General features: G+C 39.2%; 1 protein-coding gene across 1 annotated transcript in view; it reads right to left on the bottom strand.

Annotated features, from left to right (window-relative positions):
- Positions 1–24,698, bottom strand: part of PUDP (pseudouridine 5'-phosphatase) — a 76,274-nt gene that overhangs the window by 16,513 nt on the left and 35,063 nt on the right. The window contains exon 3 of the mRNA XM_080613050.1: positions 19,963–20,192. Coding sequence (XP_080469176.1) covers positions 19,963–20,192 — 230 coding nt within the window. The remainder of the gene's footprint in view (positions 1–19,962; positions 20,193–24,698) is intronic.

Below are 24,698 nucleotides of genomic sequence, written 5' to 3'. Positions count from 1 at the left end.
CTAAACTTCCTGACAGATTTAATAAAATAAGCAGTAATTCACATCTCACACTTCCATGTGACATTGCCGATACATACTAAAGTATCTCCAACATGACTGAATTTATGTATCAGGCACAGTATACCGTACCACTGATAATTGTACCCAGTTTCCTACTGGCTTCCATCTCAGAAACGGTTGCTGAATCTCAAGAAGGCACACAGGAAAACTTACAACAGATTTTTGTTTTTATTCATCCCAGTGTCCTTCTGAATTCTACTAGAAATCAGTTTCTAAACAACTAAGAAACAATTTTTCACTTTTTAAATCAGTATTACATCAGTAGGTAAGCTCTAAATACTTTTATGATATTGCTTCCCAAGCCTTGTATCAAAAGATATCCTAGTCAACTGTTACTGCCGTTGGAATATAGGGTAATTTGTCTCACATGTCTACGCATGGAAGTGTCAAAACTGATGAACATAGGTGTAGGTTTGAAAACACAGATTTACGTTCTCTAAAATTCATAAGCTTATTGATACTAACAAAAGCTTATAAAGACAACAGAAGGCTTGGCACTGCACTGCTTGCACCATGAACATGTTTACCTGTTGAAGAAACATGGCATTTTTAACTTTTTGCCACTTCAGGTGATTTTTGTTTATGCTCATCACAAAACCAAAACATAAAAAAACCCCAAACTGTGAGAAAGACGCATAAATTAATGCATTTGAAAATACAATGGGAGCCATGTTCAACTGGAATAGTCCTAAATTCTTTGCTGTTTTTTTTTGGTCAGGCAACACAAGCTTTTAATACCTCTAGTCTTTCAGACCTTTGACTGAGATTTATTAACCTGTCAAACAGAATGAATTTTGCAGCATATACAACTGTAGTCCATTTCAGAACATTCACTGCTTTGCAAACAGAAAATCCAGATTCTCCTTAAACAATCTGTCCCTTTTCTTCTTCTTGAAGCAAGAAGGAAGGCATGGTAGAGAACGAAATTTTAAATGAAACAGAAAGAAGTATTCATGAACTTACTTACACAAAGGTATTGTGCATTGTGTACACAAAGGTACTGTGCATAAAACCCATAGAGTCAGCTATTAGAACAGACCTTTACAATGACTACCTCTATTGAAAAATAAATTTAAAAACCCCAATCTTTGGTGCCAGTAACTTATATCAAAGAAAATCAAATATGGTCACAGAAATGAGAAACAGTTTAAATTAAAGGTGGTCATGATACTGAAAGGAGGATGGCCTCTGCCCAGGAGATAACGTGGAACATTCCTCACATTTGGACAATATGGATGAGAAGGGGAGGGGAAAGCAAGCAGGGCCAGAGTTCCATGTTTATTTTGTGTAGTTTGTGCTACGCGACTACCTAGCCATGAGTCAAAACTGAAAGAACTGTCACGCTTCTGTATGCTCTTCAAATATTTAAACACAGAACAAAATGACAACTCAAAGGAAATCTAAATAATTGTGGAAGGCTATTTGGCTCATAATCTAATAGCACCTGTTGAGCAGAAGCTTGGCTATGAAATTCTCTTACTATTTAGTATTATAATTCTCAAATGCACAAGGATTACATTTGAAAAGTTAATTAGTCATTAAAATTAGGAAGGAAAAAAACCATAAGGATGATGATGAACTTCAAGAAGTCCAGCAGAGAGCCACCAAGATGGCTTTGGTTACAGCAACTTGCTCTGAGAGGAAATGCTGAAGGAGAGCCTGGCTTGTTCAGTCCAAAGACTTCCGGAGGGCCAAAGAGCTGCTGCCCACTATCTCTGAGGACATTACAGAAGATGGAGGCACCTTCTTAAAAAAGGTGCATAGTAAGAACATGAGAAAATGGTCCTAAATAGAAATAGGAGAGATTCTGTCCAACTAGATACAAGAAGAGAAGGGGGTTGGGAAAGGGTGGGAAACACAACAGGTAACCTTCAGCCAGGAGGAGTTAGAAGTTGAATTTGACAACAGGACAGACTGCACTGGTCAAGAACAGGGCATGGCCAGACAAGCGTGTCACGTATTTACACACCTCCAGACCTTTTTATGCCCTTATCCCTCTATTTCCCTGTAATGATACTGAGCAATTCCAAAATGTTCTTCCCCTGCGCTCCATACTGTGTACCATGCCCCAGGTACCATCTCTCCTCAGCCCAAAAAGGGATCCGGGTCTTAAGGCTGGATGATTCACCCTCATGACTCTCCTGGGAGGGCCCAGAGAAGCTGTCCCTCACTCCGAGTCCTTAATATGGGTTCTGGTCTGCCTTTGTGACTCTGCTCCCATGGCCTTGGAGAGATGGGCATCTGAGGGGCTGATGGCTCCTGTGGTGGGCCTGGGAGCAGCCATGCAGGATTTGGGATCCCCCACCTGCTGTTGCCTCTCTGAGCTCTTTCGTAGGACTGCAGATGAGCTTTTATCACACAACCCAACAGCTGTACCCTGTGGTGGATCTGCCTCTGGATCAATCCAATTCTGTGCAAGTTTATGCATCACATGCTGCTTGATTCCTAACATGCAAGACCAGGAATCCATGTAGTTTCTTTCACAGGTCTTTATAACTAAGGCCTGACATGCCATACACTATGCTAAATATAGAAATCAACAGGAGAAAAAGAGATGCTCAAATCAGACATCCTATTTTTTTCTTTCTTCTCAACGCTGCTATTATTCCAGTGTTCAGTCTGATCCTAAAGCAATACCGCAGAGCATGTCACAAGTACTATTATGTCTTCATACTGCTGAGTAACTGAAATCCTTATATTAAAATACAGTATTCTGTGATGGATTTTTTCATCCTTGGGCTGACATTGAGCCTGAAGCTCTTACTAGTAATCACTTTACACAAAGCCACATCACATACTCAACTCAGACAGAGAAGCTAAGGATTCAATTCACAGATTTTTAAAAATGGTGTGAAAGCTGGTGAGACTGAATTGTTCCTGCAAAGAACAGATACATTTCAAAATTCCTGAGACAAACTACACTGGAGGCCTTCTCTGAATAATTGACTTATGGAAAGTTTTAGTCATCCTTCATTAGCACTGTATAATTAAAACAAAATCAGTTCCCCAAAACATCTGAGAAACAAGAAAGTTATACCACTGAATATTAATAATTTTAAAGAAATTTAAGGCTGTCATGTACTAACACCACAACTGTGAAGAAGAGCTGTAAATAGTAAGATATCAGTAAAACAGTCTTCCACCAGTCTACTTGAAGTCAACCATCATCTTTCAAGCATACTTGCTCTTCAACTGATTGTTAAGATGATAAAAAAAAAACAAACCAAAATCAATTGACAGGAGAAAGAAACAGTAATATATTGATCAAATGCCTTCAAATTGCTAGTTAATGCAAGACAGAATAGAAGATGAAATTGTAACATTAGTGTTTCTAAAGAAAACCTCTTTGAGACATGCCAAAGCACACATTGGCAGCTGACCCTTCTTTTCCACTATCTTCATGAGATTTTAAATTTAGACATACAGCATCCTGAATGTTTGAAGAGCTTTTGCTGTAATGTTAGCCCTGTCACATCATCTACCAATCCTCTTGAGACAGAATGCTTAGTCTCAAAAAAGTAAATGCGTTTACTATTTCAGTAGATACATCATTAACTTATCTACTGTTTCCTCACTCTTCATCTACACTCCCTAAAAAATGCTTGGGAAAGTGCTAAGGACAAATGGGCTACCGCACACTATTAACTCTTCATAATTTATAATGAAGCTATATAGATTACTTTATGCAGCCTCAAATTCAAGTTTCCATTTTCACCTTCAAGGCCCTATATTACCTTACTCAGAATTACTGTATGTCTTGCTTTTATTTCCCTTCTACTCCCTAGACATCTTCTATCCTTTCACTTAATTGCATTCTTTATCTCCTTCTCCCACTTTCAGCTGTATGTCTTATATCATGCTGACCTCTGTGCCTTGTACAATCTCGATGCCTACACTCTTCATCCTTCTTCAGCAGTATCTTTAAAAATGCACTCTTTCAGGAATCATTAGTACATTCTCTTCTTCCTCCTCCTCCTATTGCTGAGCTATTAACTGAAATTTGTCTTGCTTAAACCACTTTTGCTCCTTTCTGGACTAGGGCAGCAGAGAACACAGCTGAAAGCAAATGCAGAGCTGTTTGATTCACTTCTTAATTCTATCAGAAATGATCTCTGTTAACTATGAGGAAAACTGAGGGACAATACCTGCTTGTCATCTAAAATAGGAACTTGACTAAAAAAGCCACAACATTCATTAAATAAATGCCAATCCATGTCTGCGTATATGCGGAGTAATTAGTTTCTACAAGCTATGTCTGTACTTCTTATAGTTTAGGTATTTATATACATTTCATAGTGCTCTGAGAGTTATCCAGGGCAGATTCCGTGACTATCATCCAGTGTACATGGATGTGATGCTTTTGTTCCCCTCAGGGTTTAACACATACTTAAATATAAATATGACAGAGTGGCCACAGGAGACAAACATCAGAAAACTCAGCATTCCCAAGTCTAGTAATAGTCATAGCATGGTAGAGTCATAGCACTATCCCTGACTCCTAGAACACCTGACTGCAGAACTCCCAGGTTCCCAAACTTCAAAGATCTGGTTTACACAATATAACTCTTCATGGAAGTAATCATATGATCACTGCACCACTTATCCCTATAACTAGAAATATTATCTTCAGAGGAAAACATTAAAATAATTGCAAAAATTTTTTGTTTAAGAAAAAAAAAATCTTCTCAATGAAAATTTTCACCCTGAAAAGTTAAAACCTCACAACTGAAAGCAAAACTTCAAATATATCCTGTCTAAGATACACGGTCATTCTTTGTAGAATAAAAGGTTCCGTTGACATTCTCTTGGGATAACTGCATTACTGAAAGAGGAAAGCAGCAAGGTAAGTTACATACTATTATGCTTTTTGCCCATGGCACTTTTTTTGAATCAGTAATATTTTGAGTCTGTAATAGCTTTGAAGCTTGGGACAATAGGCTGCAACCTCTAATGTTTTCACTCTTTATTCTGAAGCTGCAGGATGCAATAATGCATCCTGGAGACTGCAACTGAATGGATCACTGTGACCAGGTATCTGTTCAGGTGAAAGAGGACAATTTCCTAATGGAGGAAAACATGTTCCGTAAGAATAACTGAAATTATTTTCAATAACGGATGAAATCTCCTCAGCTAGTCTTTACTAGTCAGCAAGGCCCTGAGGCTTTGAAGCAATTAAACTATGAAGTTAATGTCAGAACTTTAGGGTTAATGTTAACTTAGCAAAACTGCTTGGTGGACTTGCTTGAATTTTAACAATGGATAGCAATTTACCTCTGTCTCAGATGGCAACCACAAAAGTAAATAATGGTTTGTTAGGGCAACAGTCCATGCAGTGTTATTTAGAGTTACCAAAACCAGATGAGACTAGGGGAAAGGTAATTATGGCAGAGGGAGATTGCGACCAGTAACTCATAGACCATCTACACCAGGTATATCACCTCCTCAAAAGATTAAGAAAGTAAAAATCTGAAAAATTGTAGTGAGCATGCATATTAACCTACATGTTAGGCAAGTAAGTTTTAGCCAATCATGTAAGAAAATAACGATACATATGTATTAGAAGATATGTTAATTAATATGTTAAGTGTATAAATAATTGTGATTTGAGAAGCACTGGTGTGCTAGCTTTGTGGAATTACCACCTAGTATCCATCTCTGCAGACAGGAAATAAATCAATACCTCAATCTTGTGTGTTTATTGGCTTCTCGCACGCTGGGTGAAAGAGCTCAGATTTGGGACAACAAAGTGAAAGAGTTACTAACATTAAAAACCATTTCTCATTACCATGCTACTATTTTAGAAAGTGGTTGTAGATGCATTTTAAAAGAATGGGAATTATTGACTAGTAATCCTTACCTGCACACTTAGTAAAATCTGCTGTTGACACAAGTTCTGTAGGTTAGTTGAGATAAGAAACATCTGTAGGAAACTTGGAGTGACAAGATAGTCTACTGGCAGTCAAGTGCAAAATGAAATAAAATGGTCAAGAAATCTAAGCAATACACATTAGCTGAAAAATAAATAAATTACATGCACATCTTGTAACATTCAGATTAAGTACTGGACATCACTGTAGACAGCTAGTGAAAACTCAGAGCTTGGGTGATATTGTATATATTCATAGACAATATATAATGCTGTCTCATCTGGAATACTCTCTGTACTTTATGACACAGGCATTATTCTATGTTAAAATGCTTTTGATAGGAAGGGTCTGAAGAAATCAAAATGCTTATAAGGAAAAAAAAACCACAAAAACACCACCACCACCATCCTCCAGCCCCTCAAAAAAATCCCAAACACAACCCTTTCAGATGGTGAGAGTCTGAACAGACTGTAAAGTGTTTTACTTATGGAACAAGAAATTAAAAGGAATGTGAGAAATAGTACTTAAAATACTGAGTGGCAGATCAATTACTTCTTATCTTTCTCTCTCATAGGAAAAAAAAAAGCTGATATTCAAAGAAGTTAAAAATGAGAAATTCAGAATACATACAAAAGATTTACAGAATTTGTTGTCCCAGACAGTCATCAGCATCACAAAAAAACCAGATACTGTGAAAGGGTTACTAAAGCCCCTTTACCCCTCTTTTTTGTTGTTGTTCTTGTGGTTAAAAAGAACCTTCAATTACTTCATATGGGGAAACAGAATTTCAGTGGATAAATTAACCCCCTCTAGCTAAAAGGCGATTATTATTAAAAGCTTCTGGTATTAGCTGTCATCATAAACGGTACCAAATAAAATGGACACTGAATCTGAGCATGAACAGCAACTCCTACATTCAGTACTATTTAGACAAAAATGAAAGGCTTTCTTTGATGGAATAGGAGAACAGCATTTCTACTCCTGCTTGTAATTGTTTTCTACTTCAAATCAGAATCACTTCAGTCTTACTGAAGCTTAACTTGAACGATTTCCTTCTTGGCTTTGAAGCATGCTATTATTCTAAGATAAAGAGATGCTGGAATGGAAATGTTAAGCATCCTTTTTTAGCAGATAAAGCTGTCACCTCTTCAGCTCTTGTGTGTGTTACAAGGTCTTTTATCGTTATACCACCAGTCTATCACAATAATAATAAAAAAAATTCTCAAACATTGCTTTATGGAGTACACTCTGTAATCATCTTGTAAGTGCACTTATTTTGTGATACAGCAGTCAGCCTGAGCAAAATGCTTTGCCCTGTTAGACTATAAATAATTTGTCAGTGTTAATTGATGGTCCTGTGTGTAGGTTTTCTGCAACTGTGCCAAAACCCATCTCAGAAATTCTTTGCTATACAAAAGAATAAACAGAACCCTACCACAAATACCAGCTCTCTGAAAATTACCTACAACCACACCTCCACAAAGAGGAAGTAACTTACACAACAACAAAAAGTAAACAAATGAACCTTCCCTCCCCCAGCCTTAGTGCATTAAAGCAACACATAGTTGACCTTAGTCTTTCAAAGGATTCTGGAGAATAATTTACAAAGAATGAACCAAAAAATACTGCTCACAGAGCAAGTTACTTGTTTCAGTCTTCATTCTTTGTCCTGAAACGGTTGAAAAGCATTGCTAAAAGCAGCTTTGGGGTGATTACAAAGGTAACTTGAGATACAGAGAGGATCTGTGCACTAGATTTTTTTGAAACATGATTTATTTATGCTTGCTTTAACCCAAAAGACATTAAAAACATTTTTTTTGTGTGTGTGAAAATTCTTGTTAATTAAAATCTAATTAGTCAATGATTGTTTGGCATCTCCAAAAAACGCTCAAGGTCTTGAAAGAAAAAAGATAACTCAGTGAGCAATTTATCATAAAAGGACTTTTTCTCCTTCTTTTTTACTACTTACTCTGCATAATTAATATGTGATAATACCCATAATGAGTTCCCTAAAACAATTAGGAACGCATCTCCAGTGACCTGCTAATCTGAATATAATGCTTTTAGAATTTGAGGTGTACCAGTCTCTTTGTGCTTACACACTCACCTCACGTAGAAGCAAAGAAGGCTGCAGAACATAATTTATTATTCTGCATCACATTTCATCAAGTCCCTTAGCAGCTACTTGATACATTATCAAGACAAATGCAAGGGAAAAAAATTATTCCTGCCTCCCCACCCCCAAGTAGGGTACTCCAAAGACTAAAAACCAATTATAATCCTCCTTTCCTCTTCCAATCAAATATATTAAGTGAAAGCAAACCTTGACCAGGTTATTTTTTGCATGGAATTTCAATGACTTTTTTCAACTCCGTAAAACAAATACATCCATAAATAAACATGCACTGCAGTAACAAGGGCAATGTCTAGAACAGTTAAGAGCTAAATTACTTTCAAGCCATGCAACATCTCATTTTTCTTCCACAAATATACAATAAAGACTGCCAGCACACGGGGGTGTGAGGGAGTGTGCCTCAGAGAAGAGGAAGGAAGAAAATCCACCACTTGAGCTGAGAGCATAATAACTGAAAACAAAACAACACCTTTATAACTGTTTCCTTCCTTCAATTGTCTTGTAATATAAAATAGTGGCCTATTACGGACTTGGGAGAAAGGTGTATGTGTATAGTAGATCTTCAGAAGTCCTGGATTATTACATGCAGTGAAGTAGCTCACATTCTTCCCCCTAGAGCAATGCCCATTACAGTTACAAAGCTGGAAGCCGAGCTTCATAATTACAGCCTTCCTCCTCCAGCCTGGAAGCCAAAAATAAGAGCTACGTGCTTAAGACTACTGAGAAGCTGAGGAACTTGGAGGATTCAGCCAACAGACTGTCCAGCAGCATGTCACGTAAAAAACACATTCTACTACAGTGCTGTGATCTTTGCACCCCAAGCTATAAGCTTCAAGTGCTATTTCAAGATGGACATCTTAATAAATAAACCACTACATTGTTCAGTACCTACTTAAAATTGCCTTATAGACAATTTAAAGGTATAATTTATTAATAATTTACTCCTTTTAATTTCTCCAGTGTGCATCTGAAATCAACAGCTTCTTCAGGGCAGGGGTCAAGAGGGGAAAGGGAATGAAAAAGTTACACTCTTATTTTGTGGTGCCCCACAGTAGCAAGAATTCAAGAGCTAGGCCAGCAACACATGCTAAATACTCAAAACACAACTTGCCATCTTGACATCTAGAAATAAGTCTTCAGTCAGACTGCAGAACAAGAAAAATAAAGACTTAATGATTTCAGTGAAAAGTTCTGGTTGAGAACCTTCCTTAGCAAGCAGCTGGTGTACAATATGATAACTAGGACAATCCCCAACGAAACCCACAAATTGGAAGACAACTCCTCAGATTGAAGAGTGCTCAAAAAGCTGTTTTGCTCATTTTTGTGAGGAAATACTCCACACAGTGGACAAGATAAAGACAATACTCTCTTGTGACAATCCTCTCTTTAACTGCTTTCAAAAGTCCCAGATTTTAAGATTTTTTAAAAAAAGTCCCAGATTGCTGTTATGATCTCTATAGAGCCAATTTTTCTTGACATTTTAGGAACTGGGACTACTTTTCAATTATGCTTTGCAAAAGATTAACTGCAAGAGATCCTGTTCCTGAGAAACGGACACAAGCTCTTGAGATTGGGCAATACTGGATGGACACATGGAACCAAAAAACTAATTTCTCAAAAAGCTATAGTCAGAAAATAAGGTTCCTACTGAACTTGCCACCTCATCTTGGGGAGAAGGCAGACACACAGAGATGTCCTGTTCTCAAGCCAAGAGATGTACCCTTTCAGATTTCACTCAACACTTACAAGTTACATCTGCATGAAACAACTAAACTAATCTGGGTACATACAAACAATGTGACATATTTCATTCACCTCCCAATCACCCCATGTGCAGTAACAATACAATCTGCCATATGTAATCTAAATCCATCACGGAAATGAACTCTGCTTTTGCTGAAGTATGCTGTGTGAATGCAGGAGCAGCAGTTTCAAGCTCTTGTGGTACTGAACCAGTTGCTCAGCAGCCCCACCACCCCCACGAAGCACCATCCCCATGGCACAACACACATCTGCCAAGAAGTCTTCTCTGCTCTGTTTGGAAGCTGGCCACTGCAGAGCACAGATTCTGAGGCTATGTGAGGAACGCTGAGCGCAACCTTGTAGACAAGGGACTCCAAAGGGGCACTCTGTGCAAGCAGTGAGGAAATTATCTCCAGAAAGAGTCTGACAAGAAAACACACACATGAAACACTCAAAAATCCCAGACCTTCAGTCAGTGTACTAACTGTTTGGCTACACAGGAGTTGGCACAAACAAATCAGATTACAAAGGAAGCTCTTTAATGGCTCTTACCCATCAACTGCCTAATTTGAATTAATTTATGAACTGTAATTACACCAATACAGGCAACAAAGTCAAGTGGCTTTCAAAAAAAAAAAAAAAAATCTAAATTCTACTCTCTACCTTAAAATTCACTAGCAGCTAGAAAGAGCTGCAGAGAAATCCTGCTCCCTCTTCATGCAGTAAGCAGCGGTATATGTGAACAGTCCCACTGAATACAGCCTAATACTTTAAAAGTCAGGTGTACTATGACCATTGTGATTGCAGGCTGTACCACTGGAAAAGTCAAATATCTAGCAATATGCTAACATGAGTGGTAAAAATTATGAGTCCAAAGACAGCAGAACTTGTGCAAATCAGAGGGGTTTATAACATGAACAGCTGTTTGTAAGAGTGTTTCTACTGAGGAATGATTGGTAACATAGGCCTATTCAAAGGGCAGACTAGAGCCAAGGTTGAAGAGACAGCCATTGATGTAGGTTTGAATTAAGCTAAGAAATGTCTATGTATTTTTACATTTAATACTTTTGTTATTTCTAAAACAGAATGTCTGAGGCACTGGAATGGGTTGCCCAGGGAAGTTGTGAATGCTCCATTCCTGGCAGTGTTCAAGGCCAGGTTGGATGAGGCCTTGGGTGTCATGGTTTAGTGTGAGGTGTCCCTGCCCATGGCAGGGGAGTTGGAACTAGATGATCTTAAGGTCCTTTCCAACCCTAACTATTCTATGATCCTATGTGATTTCAACAGCAGGGATTCCAATTTACAGGTTAATATGCTACACGAAATGGCTGTTCACGCCTTTGTAATTTCTATACCTTGTTTAAAGTACTCCTAATAAATTCAACCTCCAGGTATACATGAGGAATAACAGAAACATCACTAATAAAATAACTGCTTATCTGAAAACCATACTAAACAAAACACATACATTGGACGCATACATTAAAAAGTGGTGCACTTGGGGGGGGGGAAAGCAGAAAATTGAAAAAAAAAAAAAGAGGGAATAAGAAACAAAAAATAGGCTTTGGCATCCTTTTTACACAAGTTCACATCAATGATGGTTACATTAAGTCTAAGTGCAAAATCAGCCTTCTTCACTCTCTTATTTCTTACACTAAGAAAACTAGAACTACAAAATGGTTGTAATGTTCTGAGTTCCTATTACTCTTTCAGTAGCAAAAAAGTCTCAGAAAATTTTTCTTTGAACTTCTCCGTTCTATGATATAAAAACTCCACCAAGACTCATAAATCCTAATGCCATTTAATCAGCCTGAAAAATTTTAATGAGCTCTCACTAGATTTGGTACAGAGATTATTCGTAACTATGGGATCAATTAATTAATTAGAAATGGAAGAAACTGCAAAGAAATAGTGTTTTAAATTAAGGTGATGATTCACTTGGAACTTTTTAACAGAGAGACTGATTCTTCATAAGTGTTACGACCGTTTGTATTACTCCAGTCTTTTTCTAAACAATGGCTATAAATGGTATTTGTTCGGTTTTAAATTACACTAGTAGTAGGGTCCTTTATTTTAAAGAAAAGCTATAGGCAAAACAACCAAAATACTGGAAAGAAAAGCCTTGACCTGCCACATCCTCAAGTAGGTAAATAATTAAATTCATGTTTTTTTAATGAGTATACTGAAGTATGCATGAATGTCTGAATGGAAATATCTGAAACCTTCTGAGTTAGTTTTGTATTTGAAATAAATTTAGGAGCATAACATTTTTGTTACCATGAAACAAAATTGCTTCAAGATAACACTGAAAAGTTATAGTTGATACATATTATATACAAATACACATAGAAACACTCAAACGGCAAGGATATTATGAGCTCTTTTAAAGCAAATATTAATATTCTAGTATATATAAATTCCAAAGCATGATTCTAAATAATCTGAGCTTTTAAAATCCAAATGAAACAGAAAAAAATATTGTTCAGCAAGATCACTTTTGTTTCCCATTTTTTTTTTTTTTTTTTTCCCTGTGAAGTATATCACCAAGTCACAGGATGACTCAGGTTAGAAGCGACCTCTTGAGCTCATCTGGTCCAACCTCTTTGCTCAAGCAGGGACACATAGAGCTTGTTGACAAATATCATGCCTAGATGGCTTTTGAGTATCTCCAAGAAGGGAGACTCCACTATCTATTTGGGCAATCTCTGCCAGTGACTGGTCACCCTCACAGTAAAATTAGTGCTTTCTTATGCTCAGACAGAGCCTCTTATGTTTGTTTATGATGACTGCCTCTGGTTCTGTCACTGGGCACCACTGAAAAGAGCCTGGCTCTACCTTCTTTACACTCTGTCTTCAGGTATTCATATACCCACGAGCATTCTCTTCTCTTCATCAGCAAACTGTCCCATCAAATAGGTCATTAATGAAGATGTTAAAAAGGACTGGACCGAGTACTGACCCCTGGGGAACAGTGCTAGTCATACGACAGAATCACAGAATCATAGAATAGTTAGGGTTGGAAAGGACCTTGAGATCATCTACTTCCAACCCCCCTGCCATGGGCAGGGACACCCCACACTAAACCATGTCACCCAAGGCCTCATACAACCTGGCCTTGAACACCACCAAGGATGGAGCATTCACAACCTCCCTGGGCAACCCATTCCAGTGCCTCACCACCCTCTCAGTAAAGAATTTCTTCCTTATATCCAATCTAAACTTCCTCTGTTTCAGTTTGAAACCATTACCCTTTGTCCTGTCACTACAGTCCCTGATGAAGAGTCCAGCCCCAGCATCCTTGTAGGCCCCCTTCAGATACTGGAAGGCTGCTATGAGGTCTCCACGCAGCCTTCTCTTCTCCAGGCTCAACAGCCCCAACTTTCTCAGCCTGTCTCCATACGGGAGGTGCTCCGCTCCCCTGATCATCCTCGTGACCCTCCTCTGGACTTGTTCCAACAGTTCCATGTCCTTTTTATGTTGAGGACACCAGAACTGCACACAATACTCCAAGTGAGGTCTCACGAGAGCAGAGTAGAGGGGCAGGATCACCTCCTTCGACCTGCTGGTCACACTCCTCTTGATGCAGCCCAGGATACGGTTGGCTTTCTGGGCTGCCAGCGCACACTGCCAGCTCATGTTCATTTTCTCATCAACCAACACCCCCAAGTCCTTCTCTGCAGGGCTGCTCTGAATCTCTTCTCTGCCCAACCTGCAGCTGTGCCTGGGGTTGCTCCGACCCAGGTGTAGGACCTTGCACTTGGCATGGTTAAACTTCATAAGGTTGGCATCAGCCCACCTCACAAGCGTGTCAAGGTCCCTCTGGATGGCATCCCTTCCCTTCAGCATATCAACCGAACCACACAGCTTGGTGTCATCGGCAAACTTGCTGAGGGTGCACTCAATCCCACTGTCCATGTCGCTAACAAAGATGTTGAACAAGACCAGCCCCAACACCGATCCCTGAGGGACACCACTCGTTACCGGTCTCCAGGCGGACATCGAGCCATTGACCACAACTCTTTGCGTGCGGCCATCCAGCCAGTTCTTTATCCACCGAGTGGTCCACCCATCAAATTGATGTCTCTCCAATTTAGAGACAAGGATGCCGTGTGGGACAGTGTCGAACGCTTTGTACAAGTCCAGGTAGATGACGTTAACTGCTCTACCCCTGTCCATCAGTTTTGCAGCCCCTTCATAGAAGGCCACCATATTGGTCAGGCTGGATTTCCCCTTAGTGAAGCCATGCTGGCTGTCACCAACCATCTCCTTGTTTTTCATGTGCCTTAGCATGCCTTCCAGGAGAATCTGCTCCAAGATTTTGCCAGGTACAGAGGTGAGACTGACTGGTCTGTAGTTCCCCGGGTCATCCATTTTCCCCTTCTTGAAAATGGGGGTTATATTTCCCTTTTTCCAGCCATGGCGAACTTCACCTGACTGCCATGGTTTTTCAAATATGATGGACAGTGGCTTAGCAACTTCATTCGCCAGCTCCTTCAGGACCCACGGATAGATTTCATCAGGTCCCATGGACTTGTGTATGTTTAGGTTTTTAAGATGGTCTCGAACCAGATCCTCTCCTACAGTGGGCCTAGGGTCTTCATTCTCACAGTCCCTGCGTCCGCCTTCCAAGACTTGGGTGGTGTGGTCAGAGCCTTTACCAGAGAAGACCGAGGCAAAGAAGTCATTAAGAATCTCAGCCTTCTCCAAATCCCAGGTCACTGTCATCCAACTAGACTAGGTGCTGTTGAACACCGCCCTCTGGTCTCAGCTGTTCTGACAGGTTTCAACCCACCTCACTGCTCACCGGGCTCATACATCAACAGCTTCTCTATGAGGGTCTTATGGGAAAGAACATCAAGGGCCTTACTGTAGCTCAGGCAGAAAATGGCAACTGCTCTCCCCTCATGTGCCAGGCCAGTCATTTCATTATAGAAATTTATACAGCTGGTCAAGCATGACTTCCCCTTGTTGAAGCCAGGCTGACTGCGACTAATGATTTGCCCTTTTTTACTATGCCTAGAAATGGTTTTCAGCAGTTGCTCCATCACCTTTCCAGAAGTCAAGGTGAGGCTAAGCAGCCTGCAGTTCCCTGGGTCCCAATTCTTGTCCTTCCTGAAGATAGGAGTGACATTTGCTTTCCTCCAGTCTTCGAGCACTTCTCCCAGTCACCATGAGAGATCAGCGATTATCAGGGCAGTCTCAGAATGACATCTGCCAGGTCCCTCAGCAATTGATGGCGCATGCCTTCAGAGCCTATGGACTTATTCATGCCCAGTTTGCTTAAGTATTCCCTAACCTGATCCTTTCCCAATGCAACCTGGCATTCCTGACTTGCTAAATTCAGCACTTCAGCCTTTTTCATGTCCTGTGTAATCAAGTCCCACACTTCATTCAGCAATGGGCCTATATTTTCCCTAGTCTTCCTTTTGTCTCCTATGTACTCAGAAAAGCCCTCCTTACTATCTGACATCCCATGGCACATATAGCTGAATTACCAAATTTCACACTGTTGTCATCAATGATACTTCAATTTTGTCTCTGCACATTTTAAAGGTTCCCTTAAAATGAATTCGTATTGTAAAAATTTGAAATGTATTAAAATACTTAACAACTAACTCTAGAAAAATATGAAACAACTTATTTTCAAAAATATTATAATATAAAGGTATGAAAATTATAATTAAAACCAAAAGTAATAGTTTAAAATGTTTTTCTCATTTGTCTAATTAAAATGCATGGAAAAAAACCACAGTGTTTTAAACATTAACATATTTAAGCACACATTGTTTCTACATATGTACAGCTGCAGCTAGTTTTCATGCAAGTTGCATCTCTGTATTTGAGAGCATAATTTGTCATATACATATTTTTAAATAAATTTTAATTTTAGTAGAAGACAAAATTTCTAGTATTTAATCTGCACATGACATTTTGATTACCTGACTTAATTAACTACTCATATGACAGTGCATTGTTCCTAGTGTTGGAAGTTCACATGAAACTTCATGCATCACAATATATTAAGACCTAGGCTGAATTTGCAAGGTGTATCTTGTTTGAAATTCCTGTGCTGTGGTTTCGTCATCATGCTTATTAAGTTCCTAGTTAACCAAAGACTGCAAATCAAAAGGTCAACATTTAAAAAATTCCCAGATGGACAATTATGACAGCCTTCGGTCATAGTAAAACAGACACCATATCCATTTTTATATCATTTTAGAACTGCCTACTTGTAGAACTGTGCCTGCACAGCAAGTCACAGGCTGGTATACCACTAATGCTAAATTCTGGATCTGGCCTTCTTTGGCTACGATGTACTTTTTGCTTGGAGCAGCAGGGAAGCTTTGAAGCAAATCTTATAATCCTCCTTTGCTAGCTGATGGCTGGTTTCACAAAGTAGTTTTGGTGTGTACTAGCAGGAAGTTACAAGTGGAATCCTCTCCAGGTGCATATCAAGCAATCTCAAATTATACAATCATAGAATTAAAGAATAGTTAGGGTTGGAAAGGACCTTGAGATCATCTACTTCCAACCCCCCTGCCATGGGCAGGGACACCCCACACTAAACCATGTCACCCAAGGCCTCATACAACCTGGCCTTGAACACCACCAAGGATGGAGCATTCACAACCTCCCTGGGCAACCCATTCCAGTGCCTCACCACCCTCTCAGTAAAGAATTTCTTCCTTATATCCAATCTAAACTTCCCCTGTTTCAGTTTGAAACCATTACCCTTTGTCCTGTCACTACAGTCCCTGATGAAGAGTCCAGCCCCAGCATCCTTGTAGGCCCCCTTCAGATACTGGAAGGCTGCTATGAGGTCTCCACGCAGCCTTCTCTTCTCCAGGCTCAACAGCCCCAACTTTCTCAGCCTGTCTCCATACGGGAGGTGCTCCGCTCCCCTGATCATCCTCGTGACCCTCCTCTGGACTTGTTCCAACAGTTCCATGTCCTTTTTATGTTGAGGACACCAGAACTGCACACAATACTCCAAGTGAGGTCTCACGAGAGCAGAGTAGAGGGGCAGGATCACCTCCTTTGACCTGATGGTCACACTCCTCTTGATGCAGCCCAGGATACGGTTGGCTTTCTGGGCTGCCAGCGCACACTGCCAGCTCATGTTCATTTTCTCATCAACCAACACCCCCAAGTCCTTCTCTGCAGGGCTGCTCTGAATCTCTTCTTTGCCCAACCTGTAGCTGTGCCTGGGGTTGCTCCGACCCAGGTGTAGGACCTTGCACTCGGCATGGTTAAACTTCATCAGGTTGGCATCAGCCCACCTCACAAGCGTGTCCAGGTCCCTCTGGATGGCATCCCTTCCCTTCAGCATATCAACCGAACCACACAGCTTGGTGTCATCGGTGAACTTGCTGAGGGCGCACCCAATCCCACTGTCCATGTCACGGACAAAGATGTTGAACAAGACCAGCCCCAACACCGATCCCTGAGGGACACCACTCGTTACCGGTCTCCAGCCGAACATCGAGCCATTGACCACAACTCTTTGCGTGAGGCCATCCAGCCAGTTCTTTATCCACCGAGTGGTCCACCCATCAAATTGATGTCTCTCCAATTTAGAGACAAGGATGTCATGTGGGACAGTGTCAAAGGCTTTGCACAAGTCCAGGTAGATGACGTCAACTGCTCTGCCCCTGTCCATCAGTTTCGTAGCCCCATCATAGAAGGCCACCAAATTGGTCAGGCAGGATATGTCTGCTTAGGCAGACATAAAGCTCAAATAAAACTTAGCTTTCAGAAAGGGATCAGAGTAAATCTAACCCAACAGAAAACTTTTAAACCACATATAGCATAGATATATGGGCCTAAGCACCAAATACATTACTCTAATAATCTGTTCCTCTTGAGTCCAATTACCTGCTTATGCAGACATTATTCCCACCTCCTGATACCTTGCTGCAACCTTGCATGTTACTGACCTTCAGCATAAAATCCAAACCTGTAGCTCTATTAGTTCACTGCTTGGGAATAAACACTGCAGATGCTATCACTACACCTCAATTGGTCATTAATGTTTCAGATAGTTTCATATGTACTGTATTGATTTTCTTCTTGGAATTTCTGTGCTTGTGCTAAATTCCTACACTTTGACATTTGTGACTTTTGTAGATGCAACAAAAAATAGTTCAGCTGAATTATTTGGTAAAGAAAATAACTATACAAAACTACAGTGAGCACTCTGAAATTTTGTCTATCATACACTTCATAATTTTAAACTTTAAAGGTAATAGAGATGCTACTATTACCTTAAAATTTTTTTTCATTGTTAACACAGCTAAGGCTACTTACTGATGAATGAATAAAAATACCTACAAAACTGTCACTGGTTTTGTTGTTTGTTTTTCTTTTTAATTTTTTTTTTCATTATTACCATCTTGTGACTTTTTTGAAATAAAGCCAAATAAAGTAAGACTTTCGGGAAAGCTGTTCCTCTAGATACTACTATGAGGCTCCTCACATGAAATAAGAAGTTAATATGTCATTAACACAGCTGATATTCAATTTCCTTACCTCCCCTTCAGACACAATACAAGTTATGACCCAGCTTTCTATAAAATCTCAATACTTTCTCCTCTTTTACATTCAGAATTACAGAACAGCTTACAGCCACATCTCCATCCAACTGAAAGCATGCATTACACACCTCTCATCCTGTTTCACAAAATACACACCATGTAATATGGCAGGAACATATCCTGATTTTTGTTCCTTTGACATACACTTAAGCGAGACAGAATAATTTTATATGAAAGCAATATTAAGCTGTGTTTTAAGCTTTCAACTCCTCTCTTACTCCATCCAAAACCCTGTGCTGCTTCCCAGTATTTGCTCTCCACTGAGTATTAACATGTTTAAAATTTCATAACTACTTGACTGTATGGTGAGACTTACAGCCTTGCGGCGCAGACTCTTCAGCAATTTGAATGTACCATACATACAAGGCCTACTCACAAAAGTACCTATCATGTCCATACAACTGTCATCTGCATGAATACGATCATGTACATTTGGTGTACCTTTTCTGAACATCTGCGTTTCCAAATGAAGCTGATGTATACACACAGACAATGTCAAGAGACCTTGCAACAGGAAAAAAAAACACAAACAAACCTAAACAACAAACCAAACTTAAACCAAACCCAGTTTGCTTAATACTGTTCACATTGCATCAAACAATTCACTTCGTATTCCCAAGCAACACAAATACCATTTAGACTCTGTGTAAGGCCTTGAAGCATGAAGAGCTGAAGAATCTTAGTTAATCATTCTGTACGTATTTGTGTAACCATTTTTTACTGAACAATCCTATTGGGAAAACAGTAATCATAGTCCAATCCACCTAAAGTTGTTCCTTAATAATTGGTATGTAATGCATTTTTCTGCAGTTATGAAACTCCAAACCTTTAGAACTTATGCTCTACTCAGGACAGACACAAAGCGAAGCGAGAAAGGCAACTTAATTTAAATTAAAGCAAAGACATTATTTTAACTAATCCTCAATTTATCTTTCAAATAATTCTCCCTACAGTTTTCTATTTCAGAATCAAGTTTAGAAAATTATACACAAGAGAAAGAAACTAAACACCTCTACTACTTGAGAAAGATTGCTCAAACTGATCGATTTTAAATCAAGAAACAAGAACTATGATCTCAGAGATTTAGAATGCAAGAGGAAAGAGATGGCATAAAAAAAAAAATTATGCCCTCTTTGCAAAGAAGTATCTTTAATGTTTAGACACTTAAGAGGTAAATCAGCCATGAATGTATGATAACTAAACTAATCTATGTTTAAATAACTGTTTCCAAACTTTAAGAAGTGAAGTTAACTTCCAGATTTATGCAAAGAATGGAAAATCATTACCCTTTCCTATTACAGCACACTACCAAGTAGTAAATCAGAGCAATCTGCATCACAAACATCATATGTAGTGGGGGGAAATGATACTTTCTAACAATCTCTTGCTTCAACAGCATAAACACCTTTGAAAACAGAGGTTGTTGACTTTTTAATGTTTATATTAAATGTTAATCTAAGTATCTACCACATTAAAAACCAAACCAAAACAAAGTAAAAAACAAATCTAAATACAGTCTAAAGAGAGTATTCCTAACTTTTCAGTTAATTTCTTCCCTTCTTACCTTCTCTGGAGGTGCAGGAGGGCAAAATCTCTTTGCACAAACTAGAAATGCATCAGGCTGTGGCTTGCCACACTTCACCTCAGGGTCATCTCCCAGCACGATATGATGAAAAAGACCAAAGAAGTCTTTGTGTCTGACTGTTTTCATCTGAAATGACACTTCAGATGAGCTGGTGGCAACAGCCATGGGTATGTTGTGTTTGTGTAAATGACGAATCATCTTATCAACCCCTGCAAGACAAATAAATACATTTTGGTTTTTATATATGTATATACATATATACACATATATATGTACATGCATATATGTAGGTACCTGTATTAATATTTACAACTACTTACAATATATTTAGCAGTATTTCAACAGTGTTCTCTTACTGAATGTAACAATCTATTTCAATCAGTTAAGTGTAAAAGAAAATTCTTGCTATATCCAAAGCATTCCTTCCCCACACAAAAGTCACAGAACATTCCTCAAGGTATGTATTTGTTCTGTCATCAAATGAAGCTTTTCTCAAAACATGCCAAAAATGGGTTCAACATCATTGCACCCACTAAAATCTCATTAAGCAATGTCCCCAACATTATGTATGTTTATTATTTCAAACTCTGTGGCAGAAAAATCACACAGGGGAGCATTTTATTTTCTACACAGCTCTGCTCCTGAAAAAAAAAAAAAAATCAAAATCAAAGAAATATATTCTTCTCATTCAATGGTACAGTTTTAATTTCTGAATCAGGTATCAAACTGGTGTAAACCAACCCCTAAGTCAGCTTAGTTTTTCTCTTTTGCAATTACTAAAGCAAGCAACACTGGGCAGAGGAGAGCTGTCAGTCACAGTTGTTATACCAGAGCTTTATCTATAAATGCTGTGAATCCAGAGTAATGAACACCTCAAGCCTAATGGGTAGAAACTTCAATCTGATCTTGTCTTCTTTGGAAGGTTAATGCAGTGAACAGTGAAAACACAGCAGTCTGTGTGAGAGGGAAACATACTTCATTATTTGGTGCAAGTTTTGATTTTCTGATGCAGAGGTTTCAATGCTTCTTTGATGGAGCATTTTATATGCTGGATACCTCTCCCAGACAAAACAATTAGCAGTGTCTAATGGAGAACAACAATGGACATCTGCTCCTTACTAATTCACAAAAAAAATATCCCTCCATATCTGTAAATCATTTCAGTTCTGCCTCTTGGCATGAATCCAAAGTGTGTTGGACATCAGATTACTAGTTTCAGATAGATAAGCCTTCAGTTGACTTTTGATTCTTTCAGTCAACATGAGAATTATTCTCTTTTTTCATTTTCCAACTGCACGAATTCTTGCCCTACTTTTCATGCCCAATTAGACTGAATTAATCTTATTCCTTTCTTCCTGATTCAGTCATACTTATGTCTGGTCCCTGCTCCCTCAAAACTCCTACTCCTCATGCCCGTTTAATTCTTTCCTTTGTTACCCCAGCATCTCTGATCTAGGCTTCCCAACAGTTGGGCAATAGTCATATGCCCAACTTTAAGAACTTACTACTGATAATAAAGTGTGTAGATTAGCAAATAGGCACATTAACATATCTATTTGGAAGTATGACCTGTAGATGTGGCCCTGTGCAGTTTTCTTCTCTATTGTCTAGAATCTAATCAACCAAGTAATAAACTGACATTTCCAGCTCCATGTTTGTATTTGAAGACAGCCTTTAAAATATAAATACATGCACTTCTGTGATACTAGATGTCCAGTTGGACAGAAATAACAATGTTATTCCTCCTCCAGTGCCAATGCATCATCCATTTAAAAGCCTTCCTATGGCCCCTTAAATGGTTATCCTAATAATAAGCAACTGCACTTTTTTTTTCCAAATGATGCTACTCTGTCCTCTCACTGAAATATGATGCTAAACACCAGTTTACTTTTTATTCCAGATAGAGATCATGTTTTCATTCCGAAACATGGGAAGTAAATTCATATTAAATTAATGGAAGTATGAAGATATCTAATGTAAACCTGTAGCTAACATCTCTTTTTTAAAATAAAATTCATTCATTCAAAGGAATTTGTTCTAAATAATCTGCAACATTTACCAAGGCTAGCATATTGTGTGCGTGGTAACACACAGAAGTGCAAAGATTCCACAAGAAAGAAGACTTCTATCTCTGATGCCCTTAGTATGAGAGTTAGTTTTCTCTAAATTTCTGTTCTTGACAGGTAATTTTCTTCAGTCCCATTGCATCACAGCTTCAGTTCATCTGTCACAGGGTATGTGTACTCTACATTTCTATTGGAGGTAGCCAAACACAGAAAAGCACTGTTGCAGAAAGGTTATTTCTTCAAGCTTCTCTCTTATATTCCCCCAGCACACTTCATGATTTCTGTGTGCAAGTGTGTGTGTGTGTATTTTGTCTTTTTGGTTTCCCTCACTACAAGTGAGGTGAAATGCAGCTGTCCCTAATAGCTCCATATAGCAAAGATTTACATTATTCAGAAAATGCAATTTTATAAAAAGATGACATTTTAAAATTATTATTATTTGCATATGTATAAACATAGCAAGATAGATAAAAAAATTCAAGTCGAAAATCAGCTGCATGAAAAAAAATTAAATTGCATATGGAGGAATAGGTAGCGTAACTTAACCAGCTCAAGATAGTAGCAATTGAAAAACATTTTCATTCCAGGTTTGTTATTTCTTTGTAAAAGCTACAGATCAAAAAAATAATGTCTTTGTTTGCATCAATTACTACAGCTGTAGACACTGCCACCACATCAAATTACTGGCACAATTATTATATTAATTTAGCATATAATTCTTCATTAGGAAAACAGTACCTTTCTTAGTACCTTTCTTGTGGTTTTTTGCCCCCCCCCCCCTTTTTTTTTTTTTTTTTTTGTTACAGAAAACTACAATAGAAGAGGAAGTGGGGAACTGTTTTAAACCTCTTTAAGAAACTGCCCCTTTTAATAAACTTTGTCATGATATCCCCTACAGCTACACAAATTTTTTCAATCATGTCGTGGTTTAAGCCCCGGCTGTAAATTAGAACCACGCAGTCTACTTCCCACCCCCCGACTCCCCAGAGGGATGGGGAGGAGAATCGAAAGAATGTAACTCCCACGAGTTGAGATAAAAACAGTCCAGTAACTAAGGTATAACACAAATCACTACTGCTGCCACCAATAATAATAATGATAAGAGAAATAACAAGGGAAGAGAATATGATACCGCTCGCCGGAAAAGAGAGCCCGACCGAAAAGAGGACGTGCCCTTCCGGGTAGCTCCCAGTTACATCCCTGGGCATGACGTGCTGTGGTATGGAATACCTCTTTGGCTAGTTTGGGTCAGGTGTCCTGTCCCTGCTTCCTCCCAGCTTCTCCTCCTCCCTGGCAGAGCATGAGACTCACAAAGTCCTTGGTCAGTCTAAACATCAGTGTTATCAGCTTTGATCCCAGGCCAAAAGTCAAAAACACAGTGCTGCAACAGCTACTAAGAAGGAGAAAAACTGACTGCTACTGCTGAACCCAGGACAAATCAAAAGAAGATTTCAGTTACATAACAAAAAAACCCCACATAAAAAAAAAAAAAAATAGTGGCTGTGAAGAAGCATGGTGAAAATTCCTTTAATCTCACTAACTTCTAACTTACCTGTAGCTACCATACCAGAGATCGAGGCCCATGCATCAGAGAGGGACCCATCTGCTAGGCTTTCTGGGACTGTCATCCACCCCTCCCACTGAAAGCTTAGCCACATGCAGCAATTTTATTTTTTCCTTCTGCATCTTTGATTAAAAGCAGTAGATAAAGAAAGACCAAAACAAACAAGGATCTCTGTTTTCCAGCTCAAGGGTACCATCCTAATCTGCTACACACGCAGTAACAATCTTAGCCAGTACAACAATAAATTCTTCAAGTAATCATAAAAAAAAGGAATAAATATCCCACATCACTGTAATCTTATTTCCAAATGTACTCTTTCATTTCAAGTAATCAAAAAGGTAAAAACTATTTCTTCATCTCTGTAAACATTAAGTTTTGGAACAGACACAGCGGCATACTGTCATGTCATCTTACTGGGCAATCTGTTCCAGTGTCTCATCATCCTTATTGTAAAGAATTTCTTCCTAATATCTGATAAAAATCTACCCTCTCTCATCTTAAAGCCATTCCCCATTGTCCTATCATGACATGCCCTTATAAACTTTCTTGTAGGCCCCCTTTAGGTACTGGAAGGCTGATATTACGGTCTCCCCAGAGCCTTCTCTTCTCCAGGCTGAACAAGCTTAAATCTCTCAGCCTGTGTTCACAGAAGAGACGCTTCAGCCCTCTCATCATCTTCAGCCATGTCCCTCTGGTGTTTGGGGCCCCAGAGCTGAACACAGTACTGCAGATGGGGTCTCACGAGGGTGGAGTAGAGGGGGAGAATGGTCTTCCTTAACCTGCTAGCACATCTTTTGTTGCAGTCCATGATACAGTAGGCTTTCTGGGCTGTGAGTGCACATTGCCAGCTTATGTTGATGAGAACAAACATCCCCAAGTCCTTCTTCTCCGGGCTGCTCTCAATCCATTCTCTGCCCAGCCTGTATTTGTGCCTGGGATTGCCCTGACCCAGGTACAGGACCTTGCACTTGGTCTTACTAAACTTCATGAGGCTTGCACAGGCCCACCTCTAAAGCCTTTCAAGGTCCCTCTGGATGGTATCCCCTCACTCCAGTGTGTTGACCACACCAAAGAGCTTGGCGTTG

The sequence above is a fragment of the Psittacula echo genome (assembly GCF_963264785.1).
Source record: "Psittacula echo genome assembly, chromosome: 3".
Lineage (NCBI taxonomy): Eukaryota > Metazoa > Chordata > Aves > Psittaciformes > Psittacidae > Psittacula > Psittacula echo.
Note: the sequence above shows the minus strand (reverse complement) of the source record. Positions and strands in the feature narration are given on the sequence as shown.